The sequence below is a fragment of the Eutrigla gurnardus genome, assembly GCF_963514095.1.
Source record: "Eutrigla gurnardus genome assembly, chromosome: 1".
NCBI classification, from domain to species: Eukaryota; Metazoa; Chordata; class Actinopteri; order Perciformes; family Triglidae; genus Eutrigla; species Eutrigla gurnardus.
In genome coordinates, this window is record NC_139915.1 from 1,928,677 (window position 1) to 1,947,847 (window position 19,171).

General features: G+C 42.1%; 1 protein-coding gene across 1 annotated transcript in view; it reads left to right on the top strand.

Annotated features, from left to right (window-relative positions):
* The first annotated feature begins 13,441 nt into the window (after positions 1 to 13,441).
* Positions 13,442 to 19,171, top strand: part of LOC311018538 (heterogeneous nuclear ribonucleoprotein C-like 1) — a 31,727-nt gene continuing 25,997 nt past the window's right edge. Inside the window, exons 1-2 of the mRNA XM_084017546.1 lie at positions 13,442 to 13,677; positions 18,097 to 18,172. Of these exons, the coding sequence (XP_083873672.1) occupies positions 13,656 to 13,677; positions 18,097 to 18,172 (98 nt within the window). The 5' untranslated portion in view covers positions 13,442 to 13,655. The remainder of the gene's footprint in view (positions 13,678 to 18,096; positions 18,173 to 19,171) is intronic.

Consider the following 19,171-nt stretch of genomic DNA (forward strand, 5'->3'; position numbering starts at 1 on the left):
AGTCCCTCTACATAATACATAAAGTAAAAGCTTCCTCAAACATCTAATGTGACCGGTCCCAAGTATCTGGCTCACACTGCATCCACAGCCTGATGATCCCAACATGAAAACGGATGGGTCAATACTGCTTTCATGTCTTTACAGTAAATATGCAGCAGCAGCATGACAGAGAAACGACACGGAAATGCAAATGTTCTGGCTATTATTGTGAAAGATATGAGATGAGGGAGTCGATCAGATCTGCGCTGCATTTATCATGGTTGATTAACAAAGTCTGCTGACTGCAGAGCCTCCATCTTGCTGTTTCATAAATGCAATTCAATCTGTTTTCAAGCTCAGAAAAATCCACCTCATTCGGAACAGAAGGGTGTTACATAATATTCCCATTCTGTGTGAAACTATTCATAACAAAAACAAGAGTTTAAATATATATTGAAGTGTGAATTTACCTCCATTGAGTAAAGGCCTTACCTGCTAGCAGTTAGCTGTTTCACCCTGCTTCAGTCTTTGTCCTCATGGGTCCAGATTAATATTGAACAAATGGATATGAGAGTTGTTTAAATGGTATCTTTGAAATCATTCAGGTCTTTTCTAGAATTAAATTAATTCTGGTCGCTTTTGATAATGTTTGAATGCACATCATGCATTTATAAAGACTAAGCTCGGGATGGATCACTGGTATTGTGGAAGTTACATTTATTTCATTTACACTGAAAGCAATTTGGAATTCACTGGTTCACAAACTTTGAGGAAATAAGACAACATTCATTTTTGATCAATGTCTGGCCACACAGCGTGTCGCTGAAAGAGATGTGCTTTGTAATAAACTTTTTTGCTGACGTCGGTGTTGGTTCGTGCCCACGGCTGTCTCTCTAAACAAAGGACGGTTCTGAGTGCGTGTGTGTGTGTGTGTGTGTGTGTGGCTGTTTGCTGGATGTGTAAATCTTCACCTCAGACACAGTGCTCGTGTAGCTTCCTGCTGGTCTCATGGTGCCCCCTGATAAGCTGGTGCTGCAGAGGGTTTCAGAATGGCGCTAGTGGCAGTGGAATTAGCTTCCATTGTCATGATAATGACAATGATACTCTTGCCCCATCCAACTCAGTCCAGCCATTGTATGGCAACAGGAATGCAATTTCTCCTGCAGCGGCAACCGACAATCCTCTATGAGAGTGAAAGGTCCCTAAATGACTCTCCATTCAGGCGAGGCTGAGGGGGCCAGCAGCCAATTAAAGTGGGAGCAGCAGAACAGTGCCGTCCCGAAGACCTGAGGCTGCCTCTAAACACACATTAAGCAATACCAACTCGCTGTATTTTCCTTTCTACAAAGAACATCTAATCCCCCAAACTATCTTTTTCTTTACTGAACTGATTCTCCCGGGGACACGGGGCAGTTTGCACTAAAGAACTCAAGAGGTTTATTTAGCACAATATGTGCACAGACTCAGTAACACCAGTTATTGATTTGAAAATATTGGAGTTTGTGGACAGAGTTCCTAGGTAAAGTGGAAACACAGTCTAACAGCATCCATCGTGGTTTAATTTGCTGCTGGTGTTAATGGTATCAGAGAGTCTCCTCTGGGCGTTTAATCTGAGTCACAATGGAGGGGAAAGGCTTTCCAGACTTCTTCAAACTACTGAGCTGTGAGTAAAGTGGATGTGTGCCGTGGGGCTTTGGATGCCGCGAGCTGAGAAGAAGCTCATTGCGCCAGATAACTTTGTTTTAAGCAGCACGTATAATAATCAGCCACTGCAGCAGTGACGATTACTTAGAGATTCTCCTGAGACAAAGACACTTAATGCCATTTCAGTGCTTTCTCCGTCCTCTTTGGAAGCTCAGTTTTTTTCTGTCATAGCTATTGAAATGTCTTTCTGTATTTGTTCAAATGTTTGTAGTTCTACAGCCAATTATCAGTTTTAATATTAATAAAACAATGACTAGCAAATATCTACAAATATGATTGCAAACTAGGCCTATTGCATGCTGAAAAATACATAGCAATATAATATAATAGCATATATATAACAGTATCCTGTCACTTAATGTCAGATGGTTGAAAGTTGCCACATCGTAGAACTAGCTGACATAGTGATGAACATGGGCATTTGTTTTTTTGTCCTGCAGGAATACGTAGGGCACTAAATGTTTTTATCTACAGCTCAAAATACTAACATTTTCTAAAACCAACAATGCCCAGCTGTTTGAAATGATATAAGAAACTCCTTATGAGTGACCCAGTGGTAAAAATGAATAGGAACAATGAGCTCTATGAGGGATAGATGAATGCATTTTCAGTGTTGGTCTTTGCATGGATTCTGTTGACAAGAAGAAACAGTCAAGCATTCATGTGAGACTAAACGCTGCGTTCTTTATGAGTTATGGTTACAGGGGAGTATGACCTTGGAGTTTGTTTTTCAGTTAAAATGATCCGTCAAACATGGCAGTAAAGCCAGAGTAACATCACACCGTTCAGTCAGATGGGGGAAATGACTGCCAAGCTGAAGCAGTGCAGTCATTATTATGGACTTCATGAAAACAGAGCAGGACGGGACATAATGTAGCATACGAAGACACCAAGTCCACAACACCTATCCATCACATGATATTCCAGTTAGATGAAAGCTCTCATCAGACAGCAGGTTTGTTTTTCTTATCATAAACAGGCTCTCGTGTGCGTTTGAACATCTTGTTATAGCCACTGAAGGCTGCAATCAGCCTCCAATTATTGCTCTTTACATCTCAATGAGGAAATCCAGCTGCACTGTAGGATTTGATGATCCAGGAGGAGGAGTAAGCGTGTATGCTTATGTGGATGACACTTAGAGACAGAATTACAGGGTGATTTCTAATCATCTGAACAAATCAAGTGAAGATTGCAATAAGTACCTGCTTCATGTCTCCACCTGCTCGTGTCCACTGTTTTCATCTCGGCTGTGCTCTTTGTGGTTGGTGAGTATTGATTGAATGTTAACGACACGAGGACATTCATCAGAGGGCCTCCATTGTGTCAGTGAGATTAAATTATGATTATGAATTCTATTTGTCCGAGCCAGTTATGCTCCTCTAACTTCTTTTCCAGCTCGAAAAAATCCAAATGGACAAAGAAAAGCATTGATTTACAGGACGAAAAAAAACAAGCTTATCAGAGTTTCAGATATGAACACAGTTTAATTTGACATCAAACCAATATTCCGTCTAGTCAGAGGACTTCAGTGATTATTCTGCCTCCCTCAATCACCATTAAACCATTATTTCTCCACCTTTTATCTGCATGATTCTTTACCTCTCCCCCTCTCTCTCTCGCTCTCTCTGTAGCTCGCTCAGTCTTTTTTCATTTTCTCTTTTCAGCACAGCATTTGGATGCAAGATGAACTTTGATAAGAGTTAATGAGAACACAGGCATTGTATGGGGAAGAATGGCTCAGGCTAAACTCAAGAGCCTCCTCACCAGGAAATGGACCGTAAAGAGCTGCAGCCAGCCGCCCACTCCTCCTCCCGACCCGGAGGAGGAGGAGGAAGAGGAGGAGGAGGAGGAGGAGGAGGAGGAGAGAATCACAGGAGAAGAGAGGGAGAGAAGAGGAGGACAACAGAGAGAAGGGATGTGAAGGACAAAGAATAGAAGCAAAACATACATGATTAAGGCACAAAAATGTCCACAAGTACAATTATATCGTTTATATATACAACTCAGAGCATTTCTGATCTGCAGTCCGTTTGCTTTCAGGGTCGAATTAATTTGCCTCTTGGTTCGTTTGTGTTCAAACAAATGCCTGCTGTTCCCTGATTGGTCAGAATTGTTATCGGGAAAATTCACCTCAAAACGATTCCTCCTCTTTCTTCCTTTTTTTCTTCCTTACGGAGCACCAGCATTGTTTGTTTATTATTTATGTATTTTTAATTATTATAATTATTATTGATTTTATTGCATTTTTGTGGTAAATACACCAATATGCAATGTTCTGATGCATCTTATAAGAAGATGCGCTGCCTTAAGGGTGCATACCACCACACAATCACATGATAACTGTACTTATTATTTTCGAAGCCTAGCAGATTCAGATGGAAGGATGATTTCATTCTGACTACAAATAAACTGCTCCAGAGTTCAAGTGAAGCTGAGACCACCGCCTCTGTCTGAGTGTGGTTTCTATGTTGATCAAAGGAACCCAAACTGGGTGAAATGCTCCAGGTTTCCAAACCAATGAGAATGTGAATACACCCTAAATAGTACTGTGCTCAGCAGCCGTATGGTTGTGTTAATAGATTGTACACAAAAATGAAATGGGTCACATGTGTTCCCCAGCTGTTAATGTTACATAAAACCTTGCTGGCTGTAAATCATTTTTAAAGCTGGTTCAACTTAAAATTGGTAGTTCCCCCGATGCCTTAAAACATGAGTTATGTGAACTTAGGTTGAATAATGAATTCAAAGTTTGACAATGTAAAATCAACAGAGTTAAGTTAAGAGAGTTGAGAAAACACTTAGAAATTTAAGTTGAATCAAACCAGTCAAATGTGCTTTCCTTGTACATTCTTTGTTTGGAGACAACATGTTATTAATTGACTGTCAAATACAATGTAAACCTGTGTAACAGTTAAGTATCCATATTGTCGGGGAAGTGCAACAATCCTCAAACAAGTTCCACTAATTCGATATGTTGCTGCTTCCACTGACCCCCAGAAAAGCAGGTTTTCTCCATCGGTTGGCTACTTGGTCACCATTGTTTTTCTGTAAGAGACAATGGGCCCTAGTTTCGTAGACCGGCGCAGGGTGGCGCAGCCGGCGCAGTGCAAGTTTCGACCCGCGCAGCCTTGCGCACCGTCAGTTTGGCAGTTTGGTGGATCGCCTGCGCCAAGATGGGTGTGGCGGCGCAGCAGGGGGAGGCGTCACAGATTCAGCTTGGCGTAGCGGAAGTTTCGTGGCAAAAAGCCTCGCCGAGACTGCGCTGAAAGCTCGCCAGCTCCAACCTGGTCTACTTTCGGCGCAAGGCGTAAGGCGTAAATAAAGTCCATTCATTCAATGCGAATCACAGCTGGCGGATCGGAAGTTTGGTTGACGGCGCGCAGTGCGCACACGTCACCGAGACCTCACAGGCAGGTTTCCACAGTTCCAGGCACATTTAAATGCAATAAATAATCACAACAAACACTATTTAATGCAACTAACTGAATCAACACGTGAATTTATATCTATATAGATTGTCCCGTCACATCTGACGTCAGATCAAAGGCGGATGGCACGCGTAACGGAAACTCAGCCTCTCGGACCAAAACATCTCCCTCTCTCTCTCCTGTTTTTTATAATATCGGCATTGTTATTATTATGATACGCGCGCACAGCGCGTGATGCGCGTGGTGGGAGCGGCGGCGCTGCTTCTGTCATCGGGTTGTCAAGTGACGGAACTTGCACTGAACCTCCCCTAACGCATTAAAGGAGAGGAGAGGAGCTCATTTGATTGGTGAAGATCTGAATCGGCTGTATTAATCCCAGTCCACGCCTCGTCTCCTCCTCGTCTCCCACTCACGCCTTCTTCTCCTCCCTCTTTCCCACTTGCGCCGGTGGGCGAGTCGGGAGGTGTGCCTGCGCGAGCCTGCGCGGTGCACGAAACTTGCAAAGTCCAGGCGGACACACCCCGTCGGCGCGGCGCAGGTGCGCTGAAAGCTGACTGCGCCTGGTCTACGAAACTAGGGCCCAATGTCTTTTCCAGACTGAACATTCATTTATTGCCAGACCCAACAAAATAATATATATTCAAAATGAAAACGGTGCTGAACAACAACTTCTGTATTAACATGCTGCGCATCCTGACTGACTCTGCTCCTGAATAAAGTGTGTGTTTAGCATTGCTATACACACACATGGTGTGTAGTTCATTCTCTATTGGAATAATATTTCATATTTGAATGCTCCTAATCTGCTATTAAAAGTTTGTGTTGCTGAGTTAAGTACTTAAAACGCTATATTATTGTGAATTGAAAATAAAAAAAAGCAAATGAAATTTATAGGACATTTACAATAATAATCCACTCACGTGTCCCATTAAAGCCTGGATCTTTTTTTAAACCTACATTTGTCATGAAAGATCAACAGCACCCACCTCGGTCTCTTTATGGGCTGAACTGTGTGTTCACAATCAAAAAGAGAGCTCACCAGTAATTAGATTTCCTTTTTATCAGCAACAGAATGTGGGGTACTTTTCCCATTAAAATTTGGCTTGGCATAGCAGCCTTTTCTGTTAGAGGAGAGAGTTGAGACAGCATCCAAAATCCTGTTTTTCCAATCGTCCTCTCCGTGATCTATGTAACTCACCTCTGCTAGGAGAGCTGGAGAGAACACGATTCAGACAACACTGGCTCAAAATAGTTTTGAGAGATGTATGTTCAACCTCTGGACGTTTAACTACTGTGTAGCCAATCTGCAAATACACCTTTTTACATGAAATATATTATATTAAGAGTCTTATTATGGTATTTTTGCATAGATTGTTTCGTTAGCATTCATGTGATGTCATCTTATTAAACAGTGAGTGTCTCCACTGTAACTGCTCATCAAACGAATATCCTTACACCATATTTTGTAATGACAATAACTCTAATACACATGTCTGTTGATAGAAGGATAAGATGGATGTGGGGGAGAAGAAAGCATGGTTCGTGAGCAAGTGGGGAGAAAGAGACTGGAGTCAATCCAAGATACATGAAACAATAATATAATGGAGTTTAATGATATAATCTGAAGAGGCATGGCCACAGATGAGTGTAAGATGTGAGTAAAAAATATGCATTTAAGACAGTGGAAGTGTTGACATCAGAGCGTCCGTTGTCATCCACCCGGCGACGAGAAGGCTTTGTAACAGTGGAGAGTGGAACATCTTGAGAAAGCTGCTGATAAATGAATAAATAAAGAGTTGTGAGAGGAGAGGGCTTCTCAAGGATGTCAGCTTAATTGAAAATGACAGCTTCAATTAAAAATGTAATCATTCTGTCCGTTTTCTAATTAAAAGCAAAACGACTGATAGTTTTGACTCATTAACTTCAAAGAGTGATGCAGCCTGACAGAGTGGAGGGGGGGGGGGGGGGGGGTGTCACATGCCAAATGGAGAAGGAGCAAGCAGAGAAGGAGGGGTGTAAAGGATGAAGAAGAGGAGCGACGCGTCGGGTGAGGATAATCTGCTGCAATTACTTTGTATGAGAGAGAGAGAGAGAGAGAGAGAGAGAGAGAGAGAGAGAGAGAGAGAGAGAGAGAGGAGAGAGAGAGTCAGTGGATGAATGGTCCAATGATAATAAGGAAGCAGTGAGCAGCTGTGCCGTTCTGTCATGGAGGTCGTTAGGAGGCCTGACGACAAGCAACACTCACAGCAGGAAGTGACACGTATGTGTTTTCAAAAAGTCCCCCTTTATCAACACTGCTTTTATGAACTAATACAGGCACACACACACACACACACACACACACACACACACACACACACACACACACACACACACACACACACACACACACACACACACACAGTCACTACCTGAGAGTCCCACCAGTCTCCAGTCTGTCTGTGATCCACCGTGTCATGCAGCACTGAGATCCAGTAATACTGAAGTTTTTTTACCCATCACTGTTAAAAATGTCGTTTAAAACGTGAATAAGTGCAGTCTCAGTGCTGTGATCGAAAGCCCGACTGGGAAGCGATGAAGAGATTGCTTTTACCATCATGAAAGTGTGAAGTTTCGGATAAACAACCCTTTCAACGATCTTTGCCAAAAATGTTATGGTTAATAGCGTAGTTACTTATTACTGAGGCATCCAGATTAGACTTTTTTTTAAAGGAGGTTTGATTATTGCATTTTTGAAGGCCTTAGGGAATTGCTCTGATTAAAGAGAAGCACTAGCAAACAGTTTCTATCAGACCTGCATCGTCGAGTTGAACACATTCTTTATCCATTAAATAAATGGATGCTTCCTATGTTGGTGGAGCCACATACTGTTTGTCTTATCCTCAGTATTTTACCAGTGAAGGTTAAATTCTGCCATTCACTCATCTCTCACACGCTCACTCATAATTTCCTCGCTGTCATTGTTTGATGCTGTGATTCCTAATATCATCTGTTCTCAGCAACTGGTCTTTTCCATAGCAGTGACCTAGTCTATCATGCTGCTGTCTCTTTTTAAATGTGATTTTCTCTGTCTTTAATACGTTCATGCCGCTGTTACACAAGTCGGATTCATCCGTTTCATCAGCCTCCTCCAGAATCATCAGCCAACACCACACATGTCTGGACTCCACGGGAGGATTTGACTGGCTGCTGCTCAGGGCAGATGTCCCCTCCATTTCACATCTCCCTGTGGAGTCAAGCCTTTATCATCACACATCATAATACAAAAATCTTTTCTTCATTCACTTGTCTCTCCTGATTGAACTGTATTCTGGTGTTTGCAAAGGGAAAAGGCCCCCAAAAGGTAAGCAACTAGCTGAATATAGGGAAGATTTAGCAACAGTGACACTTCCTTCAGGAGTTGGTGGAGACCAAAAACAGAGCTAAAAGGAGAGTTAATGTTGCACTTTGTTTCATCAGAATGATCTAAACGGATCTCCAAATTAACGCTTGTGTCTTAATGAGCTGAATACATTCTATCGTCAGGTCTTACCTCATGCAGTAGACATCAGTCTTTTACTGTTGCATTATACCTTTGCAATAAAGACTTTGGAGTTCATGCACCAGTAATTTTAATGCATGCAGCTTCTTCAGCATCCAACAATGCTGAATAAAAATATTGATCTCTGTAGCGTTTAGAAAAATTACGATTAGTTATTAATGCATTAATGCAGATATCTTGCAAAAATGACATCACTTTTTTTATCAGACATTTTCATGTGTTCGTGTCTAGTTAGTTAAGAGGGTTTGGGTTGTTTTTTTGGTCATAGCTGGGCAATCCCAGTGAACAAGACTATCCCTGATGCACACAGGTATAGGATGATGAATGAGGCTGTTTGAGAATACTACTCAGTTCAGCCATACTCTCTATTGTGTCCGCCTTACTGCATAAGGCAAAGAGAGAGGCACTAATGCAAAGCTAACCGAGTTTTACACTCTCCCTATCTCTGTGCTTATTTGAATCCTCCTTCTAATTGGTTCTTCAGAGACTGGCCGGTATAAATTGGACTATCCTCTGAGGAATGTGCTCTGTTCCTCGTTGAGCCCGCTTTTCTTTGTTCAACACATCACATGTTTGGAAACAGTGTACAGTCGTTGTGTGTGTTCTGGATCCGAGAGTTGCTCCAGGGAGAGACAGCTTCATCCAAAACTGAGATCAGACTGGACAGTGGGGACACTGTTATCTCACATTTAAGTTACCAGCATGAAAACCAGATACGGTCAACAAAGACAGCCTATTTCCATGTTTTACAACACTGTGCACAGTTTTCACTCAATACACTTTACAAAAAAATTTTTTTTACAAGCAAATAAGAAAATGAATCATATTTTGCCACAGTAATGTATATCTATATTAATACTGGATGAAAAAAGACACAGTGGTGCTAAAGAATGTTTTTTATTGAATGAGAGAGTCTGTTAAGTGTAATAGCTGAGGGCCAGCGGCTAAAGTAAATGAGGTTCCAGCCTTGTGAAATGTGTAGCTGGCTGCAGGTCTCTTTTCATCAGCCTGGCCAAATCACACTGCTGCCATAGAAACCCAATGCTCCAAAAAAGGGGAAAGATCTCCATACTTCTGCACGGTCACACTGATGGCATCCTTCTGATTTATTCACCACTGATACAGGGGCCTGCAGACACATACAGGCATATGCTCATGCATCCATACCCACATAAAAACAGACCCGGACCATGGCTCTCTGTCCAATTGAGTTTACAGGTCCAGTAGCACAACATAATGAGGTTTTCACACTCAGACACTCCAGCTACAGAGAGTCGTAGGGGAGGGCGGTGTGAGGGCAAGTCAGTGGGTGTGACACAGAGAGAGAAGGGGAAGGAAAGAGAAAGGCACTGGATAATGTATGAGCTGTCGGCACTGTTCTATGGTGGGGGAAAGAGAGCGGTGGTGCATTTAAAAAGGAGATTATCATGTCAAGATACAGCAATACCTCGGTGAACATTTATTTCCATTGGCTGTTGGTGCTTGGGTCTGTCCATCTACCCAGAGTAGCTAATCAGGAGAGAAGGTGTTGGCTCCAATTCGTCTCTGTAATGATGGCGAGCACAAGCACACTTGAACCAAAAAACATGGCAACAAGACAGCCTGGTTCAACCTTTGAGACATGGGAGATTGGGTGAATTATCTCGGCAGAAATGGGCAGCTACTGGATTGATGGACCCATGAAACATGTGTATAACGGGGTGCAAAAGCAGTTGGGAGAGCAAGTCAACCCCAAATCAGACGACAATCTCTGGTTCTGAGCCATGAAGTCAATGCAGAAGTGCCTTCCATCAGGGGGCAACTCCTCTTGTTGCATAAACAAGTACAATTGAGAGCCCTACTTCTCACTTGATTTATTATCTCAGTAAACATTAAAACATTAGTTGGTCTTAATCACTAGTCTGCTTCAAAACAGCATGATGTCCATTTTGTAAATGACGGTTCCATTTACATTAAAATAGTCAATAAAGCAGGGTATGCTTTAGGTATGGCTGCCCTGTGATTGACAGGCTTCGCTAACACGGCCTTGCTAACATGCTACTAATGCAATTAGCACTTTGCTGCAAAGTTAACCTTGAATTATTGGAGCTAACTTTGTTAAGAGCTTTGCTCCAGAAGCCAGATCGAGCCAGATCCAATAAGGTTGCTGCTCGGGTCGACGCTCTGCTGGTCTGCCTCTTGTGTTAGTCAGAGCCATCCATCACTCCTCCACAGTCCAAATATGGTCACTTCCATTAACTGGTTGCAAATCCAACATGAAGATATAAAATACCAAACTGGAGGCAAACCTTAATCCACAAACCAATGGGTGACGTTAAGATGATTAGATCCACTTCTTATTGTATACATTCTATGCTCCAAATGCATCGACACTACTGAACAAATACCTGGACCAGGTAACCCTGGTGGCTGGTAAACCTGTGAGCATTGGTCTAAACATTGGATTTGGGGGTGGAACAACAAAACTCAGACCAAAAGAACAGGCTGGACAATGAGACAACCGGAAAACAGGAGCACAAGGAAACAGATTGGAAGATCATGAATCGAATAACCAGGATGAACTGACACAGAAACCGTGAAAACAGACTAAATACTCAAGGGAACAGGGCAAGGCTGACAAAACAAGTTTTTTGGAGGGGCGACTGTATATGCTTTTTTGTTTGTTTGTTTGTTTAGTGGTTTCTAGCTGACTGCTGAACCTCAGCATGGCTGCCTGCCTCCTCATGAGAGTTCATCAACACTATTGCCCGAAGCCTTTATTGTTTGCTATGTGGTTAATTTGTCAGTTGGCTAAGCACAGCTTGAATACGTCAGCTAAAACAAACCTCCTTCTATGGGGCTGGATCCTATCATTTCAACATAAATGCATATTACAGGAACATTTCTTCAGAAATGACAATAACTATGGGGTTTTCTGAGAAGTAGCTGTATTTCACACTTGAAATAACACATATAATTGTTATTTTTATTAAGCATTTAAACAAATCTATTCACATGTATTCTAAATCTGTTGGTTTATCCTAATGTAAATACATTATATTTCTCACTTGCTCTAGCTCAAATTGATTTATTCCTCTTGCATAGAATGACTGCAGCAACAAATCCAGTAGGAGGAGAAACCTTTCTTCCATAGTCTAGAATGTATAAATAGTGAGGGCTTGTTTGGAGTGTGCTCTTGCACATATAGAGAACTCTCTGTACATATCACTGATTTCCTGGTTAACACATTTCTATAGGAGGGCTGCTCAGAAATAGAAGGTCAAATTACCTCCACTGAAGTTTTTTTTATTTCAAGAGTGTTGATTTACTGAGGTTACAAAGTCCTGAAAGGATTGAGGAGTCAGCAGTCAATGACGGTATAAAACAATAAAAATAGTAGATTGGACAGACAGACATACACACGCACACACAACCAAACACATGATCCCCTCTAATAACAGACTGTCTAAATATGATACCATTCCGCTCTCTAGTCGATTCATGCTGCTGGCATCTTCTGCATTTCTTGTTGGTATATCGTCAAAGGTATTGATTTAAAGCAATATTCTCTCATATTTTCATTTAAATAAATGGTTAATGAGGTAACAAGAAGGTGATGGAGCTATGGCCCACCAATGAAAACCGTATTTTCACCTTTGACTTAAATTATTGCCTCATTGTGTCACCAAAGAGAACAAAACAGAGATTTTTAAACCTTTTTTTTTAAGGAACATTTTTTTTGGATCAATGGGTTTCAGCACCCTGAAACCTCGCCCCAGGCTTTATGTTAAACTGGGTTTAAATGTAATGACACATTATGTCATTGATAGCTTATTTTGCATGTGGAAACATAAAAAAAAACAACTGCTGAATCTAATTGTACCATCAGCATTAAGAGCACAACAATGTTAACAATTTAGAATAAAACAACTTCTCCGCATTATATATTGTGCCATTGCACCTTATAGATCGACGGCTGCCGGGCTAATTTATCTCCTTGTCACACGACTCAGAGAACAGTTAGCCAAGGGTTAACAGTTAATAATGCAATTGTGCCTGGGTTAAGTGTAGTGTGAAAAGAGGTAATAATCGTTTGACCAAGATTAAAGTTTGTCTTACAGCCAGTCTTACTCTGTGTTGTTTGTTAAAGAAGCTAATTAAACCCACATGAAAGCCTCTCCTGGGGAGCCAGAGAGATTAAAACACCCTCAGGTGAATTCTCTCTCTCCAACCTCCACGCACAAAAAATGGAACAATAGTGAGACAGCATGCGCAGTTTGCAATAAGTTAAGAGTGATTCAGCTGGGTGTTTGTTTTTCTTCAAATGTGGCATTAATTATAAGCAAGATCTCAGAGATGGAAACAACCTTGTGATATGTCATAATGATGGAGATTTAGTTTGTTTACTTAGCTCACCTATTCGATACACTTTATGGTGAATAAGTCACTGTTTGTCTGAGCATTTATAATTTTAAACTGCTTATTCGTTCAGCAAATAGTGAGAGAACAATTGTTCTCATTAATCCCTTTGTGTGTTTTCCATATTCACTCGGGTTTAGTGTACATCTGTGTCTCCAGCTTCTCTCTCTCTCTCTCTCTCTCTCTCTCTCTCTCTCTCTCTCTCTCTCTCTCTCTCACGCACACACACACGCACGCACGCACACACACACACACACACACACACACACGCACACACTGGAGTCTGAGCTCCAGCCAAGCTCCTGTTGCTGAGGGGAAAGCAGCTGCGCACTCATCCAATCCTCCTCCCGGTTTCCCTGCTCATGGAACGGCCCGGCGTACCTCGAGCCACCCCCGCCACAGGACAACATTTGGTACATCCCATCGGCGCCCCTCCAACTGGTTCGCCTCAGTAGTACCACAGCAGTTAACCAAACCCCAGCCGGAGCGCGCGCACACGCAGCACGAGCCTAGGACGTAGAACCCGGAGAGCCGCACGAGAGAAGCGAAGGCGTTGTTGGCTAGCTTCTCTTCTCTCCACTTCCTGGTTGTTTAGCATTCCTGGTATGACCCTGTTCAGTCCGAAATGTGAGTATACGGGTGTGTGTGCGTGTGTTTGCGGTGTTTGTGTACGCGGATGTGTGTTTCTGAAACACACGTATTTTCCAGTGTGCCTCCTCTGTGTTTGTCGCCCTGCCCTCCCGTCTGCTGCCGTCCCCCCTCCACGCCTCCGTGTTCACATTCAGCTCGGGTTTGCTGGTCTGATGCGAGTTTCCTGGTCCCACACACACACTGATCCGACCTTTGCTTTGGAAAAGGATCTGCGGAGTGTGTGAGGTTATGATGTAAACACCGATGCGTTAGTGTGACGTGACAACTTCACCCAACAGTGCAGGTACATTCTGACCGGATGAACAAGGTCAGCACATCTCTGGTCATAAAGGGCTTGTGAAACAGAAACCTATGAGGGCTTGATTATGTCTGGTGATGCATTAAAGCATGCTTTATTCTCTTCCTCCATGCTGTTGAATGAATAGTGGATCTTTTGTGAACTTATCTGAGCTGCAACATCTCCTCAAAACCTCTGCAATGGTTCAGAAACAGCACTCTACTCTACTTGGGAAAGTAAATTGTACAGCAAAGAGTTTGGTCCAGGCTTAAAGGTCTATAAGTGAAACTCACCTTAGGCTCCCAGTGGTTGATGGGATATGAGGTCTTTTCAGGGTCTATAAACCAGATCACGTACAGTCAGTAATGAGCTTTCATTCTTATACTGTGGTTTTATTTCTGGCTCAGACGACACCAGGATCTCAGCTCTCAGCATGCTATCTTTTCATATCAACCCCCCCATATCCCTTATATCTGCTGTGCTTTATTTGTCTGTGTTCCATGTTTTATGTTGATAGTGATTACTCTGAGAGTAGAAACTCCATGGTTGCCGTCCGGCTCCAAGTCTGACCTGAGGTCATTTTCAGAAAGAAATGGAGAGGATGCAGCATGACAGAGTGCAGAGCCTGTCAGCAGAAAGCAGGCACGCAAACGACCTTCTCTTCATTAGACTGCCAGGGACCTTATCGCTACACTTTAAACCACGCGAGGACTGAAAATCTGTGTCCGTGTAAAAGTGAATAGTAAATAAATATAAACTGTGACCTCAGAGAATACAGATTTTCTGTTTAAGGCAAAATACAAAAACATTTTTTATATTTAATGGAGCTAAAGGTGTAGACATTTTTTGTATTTGTCTCTTTGCTTTATTTAATATTGTGTTTTATATCAACGACGAGCTAAGATAATCAAAAAGTTATTGTAGGTTTGAGAAATATATTTACTGTGTAGATTGACTTTGAGTAATAAAGTGAAATGTACAGTAAAAACAACACTTACTGAGGGTATATTTTTCACCAAAGGATGAAGTTAAAGTGAGATACATTTTTCATTCCCAGTTGCTCTAATTTAAATGACAGTGAAATCATAATGGCTTTATCGTTACCTTTTTGGGTGGAATGTTGGAGAAAATTAAGATTATTTTTAGACTGAAATGCCAATGAAAATAATTTTGTCAGTCATCAGCTCGTGCTTGATTTCTGTTCTAAAATCAGTTGTGTGATTTTGACACTAATTGAAAAATATAAAAACTATTTGCGGATGCGGTTCAACCCATGAACAACTGAGGAATCAGGAAGAAAGAAAAATGAAGACAGTTCTTTTTTATCAGATTGTGTTATTATCCCATCTTCCACACATCAGTTACTTCAAAGGCACAGATTAATAGAGCGTACAGAAGTAATTTATTTTTTCCTATGCACGTCACTATGTTAATTATTTTCTTGGTGTGTGTGTGTGTGTGTGTGTGTGTGTGTGTGTGTGTGTGTGTGTGTGTGTGTGTGTGTGTGTGTGTGTGTGTGTGTGTGTGTGTGTGTGTGTGTGTGTGTGTGTGTGTGTGTGTACACTCAGAAGATGACTTTTACAGTTGCATGTAAAAGTCACCTGGAGCCGGATACGTAGCGACAGAAAAATAATGACGAGTTGACCCTGATAGAGAAGTTTTCTGTTTTCCAGTGTGTGCCGGGAGCTGGAAGCACAGATCAGTCAGGGCTGTCTTTATGGAGCTAGTAGAGAATTCAAGGACACTTGAGCCGGGTGGATGCTGACTGACCGACCGGGTCTTGAACGGCTGTCCAGAGTCCTGCCTCCTCTAGAGCTGCAGAGCCATTTAGAATAAGAGAAGCGTTGCCACGTTGTTACCGTGATGGTTTGTCTCCAGGTAGTGTGATTAAGTGTGCTGGCTCGGTATGAAGCGACAGTCTGCCACTCAGCCTGACATCCACCTGTACACACACAGTGAAAGACTGTAGACAGTGGGTGAGGCTTTGTAGCCCATTATGGCCAATGATGTTTGACCTTGACGTGTCCTCTGGTGTCCTCTGCTCCTATTTAACAAACATGCTGTCTATTACACTACTGTTTGAACACTAGCTCTACTGGAGACTCTTGTCCCTGGTCTGTAGTGTGAATGATGGCTCCCCATACAATGTTATCATGATAGCCGCCCATGACAATGAAACTAACAGCATACGGGCAATTTTGTGACATGCAATGTCTAAGATGCAACATCAGTGTTGGAGAAACATACCACTGGAATGCCAAAATAATCTTTCATAAATCAGGAATCAGTTCTCCATATAGTAGTGCTGTCATTAGCACCCATGTGATGCTCACGTGTGTGTTATATGCAGGACTTTGTTTACCAAAGAACAGTCTGATTACCTCCCGAGGTTTTGCTCCCGTAGAGGAAGACACTTGTGCTCAGCAGCGTTCTCCCCTCTGCCTGTGTAATGGCTTCTTCATGCAGTCAATCATACAGTCGTCATGTTGCTCAGCAAACACATTAGAAAACTCCCTTTTCTTTCCCTCTGCAACTTCAGCCATAATCTATGTAGATGAGGAACTGTCCAGTGTGTCTTTAAAGATTTGTTCCTGATAATAACAATAAGTAATTATTATTCTCTTCTTTAGATTTAGCTACTTGTCGCATGAAATATAATATATACGTAACTGGTATAGTCAAATTAATTATGAGCCAGTTTCCAGTAATTTAGTCATATTCTGGTCTTAATAGTTGTGTAATGAACAATTAATGCCCCACCTTGTTAGGGCATTATTTAATTACCATATTTTTCATACATCTTTTGAAATGTCAGTATTATTTTATATATATATTATAGTATTATTACTTATTCTTCATCTCAACAGTACAGTAGCAGCAGGGGCCAGTCCCGACGCCATCCAGCAGGTCACTGTTTCCCTAAGCTGCCGGGGAACGGTCTCTGCTGTGGGAGGTGAAGGCACGTACACGTGTCTAAATTTCTTTTCACACATTCAAACCCATACTTAATTAATTGTAGCTTCCAGCCATTTGACAGTCATGCTGCGCGAGTGTATGTGCAGCTGGCCCAGTCACACTCCATTCACCACCCATCTGTCCATGTCAGACCGGCCTCCTCTCCTCTTTTTTCGCTCCTTCAACCCCCCCCTTCCTTCTCTCTTTTACACTCACCTTTTGGAAAATCGCCGGTGAGCCACGACCAACACGAGCAGTGAGCTGTTGACATATCCTTTAATCAAGACGGCTCATAGCTAATTGGCCCTCTGGAGCACGTCTGCAGAAGTGTTTGCAGAAGAGATGTATGCAGACGGGGCGATGGGGTTTTGGCTTTAGAGACGAGTCTGAAGCTGCTCCAGGTTTCTGATGTACGTTTGCAGACGGGAGACAAAAGTAGAGGTGGACAGCTGGCTCAGAGTGGCAGCAGCAAGCAACGGAGAGTGATGGATGATGGATGTACGTGGAACACAGCCGCGGTCGGTAGGGGTGTGAATCTTTGGCTTCACAGCGAGTCGATTAACGATTAGGTAGTTGGCGATTCGATTCAAGGACATTTTGTTTCTGTAACTTTTAACCAAAATTCTATATCCATGAAATAAACATGCAATAATGCGAGTGAGACTAGCTGTATTCTTATATAAATAAACAGACAACAGAATTACTTATTAAACATATTTATTCTATAAAAAAAGTAGTCCTGCATAATATTTTATGCTGAATGCAATGTAATTAAATATTGCTCCATTATTTTGAACATGTTTCAATAGGCTACCTCCTGGCAGGGGAAAGAGTGTCTTAAATGTCATTAATTATAATTAAGAATCGCGATTCATAAGATTTAACACATTTATATTGATTATTGGTGAAGCCAAAGCGATTAATTGTATTTATTTATTTTAGCAGATCGATTTAGTTGAATCGGTAGGACTGACAATCGATTCATTGCAAGTTCCTTACACGGCTAACGGTCGGCCTTCAGTCATTATCGTGTAAATGGTGAAGGTCACAGTCATAGAGTAAACTCTGGGTTTACAGGTGAGTGAATCATCTGGATAGTATTCCTTGCACGGTGTCGCCCTGATGTGTTGTGTTATGATTTTTTCTTCTTGTCTTCCATGCAGACACGAGCATGAGTGGAGAGTTGAAGTCCAGCCGCTCCAGGGCAGCGAGTAAGCGGGCCAGCAACACCACGTATGGGTGAGTAGAACACACACACACACACACACACACACACACACACACACACACACACACACACACACACACACACACACACACACCGAGATAATCAAGCGTTCTATAATTTGCTGCAACCCTTTATCTGTAACTCAACGGCTGCACCACAGTGTTGCAATCAATGCAGCATTATTTGTTATTAGCTTCATACCAGCTGTGTGTGTGTGTAAGCTGCTATTGATTATGGCCAGAGGTGCTGTCACCATCCGTCAATGTTTTAATCTCTCTGTTGATGGAGTGCACACATGTGAGTGGAGCTGATTACTGGTTATTGCCGGCGGTTCAATATACCGCCGTGGAACTACACTAACATTAACCGTGTGCTTAGATTGCTGGCGGAGGGAAACGGAGGGCAGCCGAGGAGACGGCAGTGTGTGGGACTTAAGGTTCAAATAGTTTGGAATTTACAGTTAGTTTTTATTTGGTTTTATTCTATAGTTGAATAGCTTTTATTCACCAGGCCTTCAGGCCTTCACCTCCATCCTCTCCTTGGACGACATCTCTAATTCTGGTTGGAGCTCTTCTATTGAGCATAAACCACAGGACGAGTGCTTCCTGAAGGTTTGAGCTCTTAGCCCACTGAATCTCACAGTGCACGTTCTCCTGCATGTCCACTGGAGCTCCATAAACAGTATTTTTATACAGCAATGGATGTGGAAACAATAAGCAAGGCCCTTCGAAAAGAAATCTCAACAGCAGAAAAGAGAAGGGAGGCAACATTTTAGTAGGAATGTCTATTCATTGTGTTCCTGAAAACATATTTAATTTCCACTTTGACAGATTCAAATATTAATAATTATAATAATTAAATGGCTGTGAATTGCTGCACCAATGCAAGCACATACGGCTTTTTGCTGACAATGGAGATAGTGTGAGGAGAGATACTCTCATTATAGCAACTGGGGTAAACATAATAAATAATATGGATGCAAAACAGGTTAGGAATACAAACAAGAATAG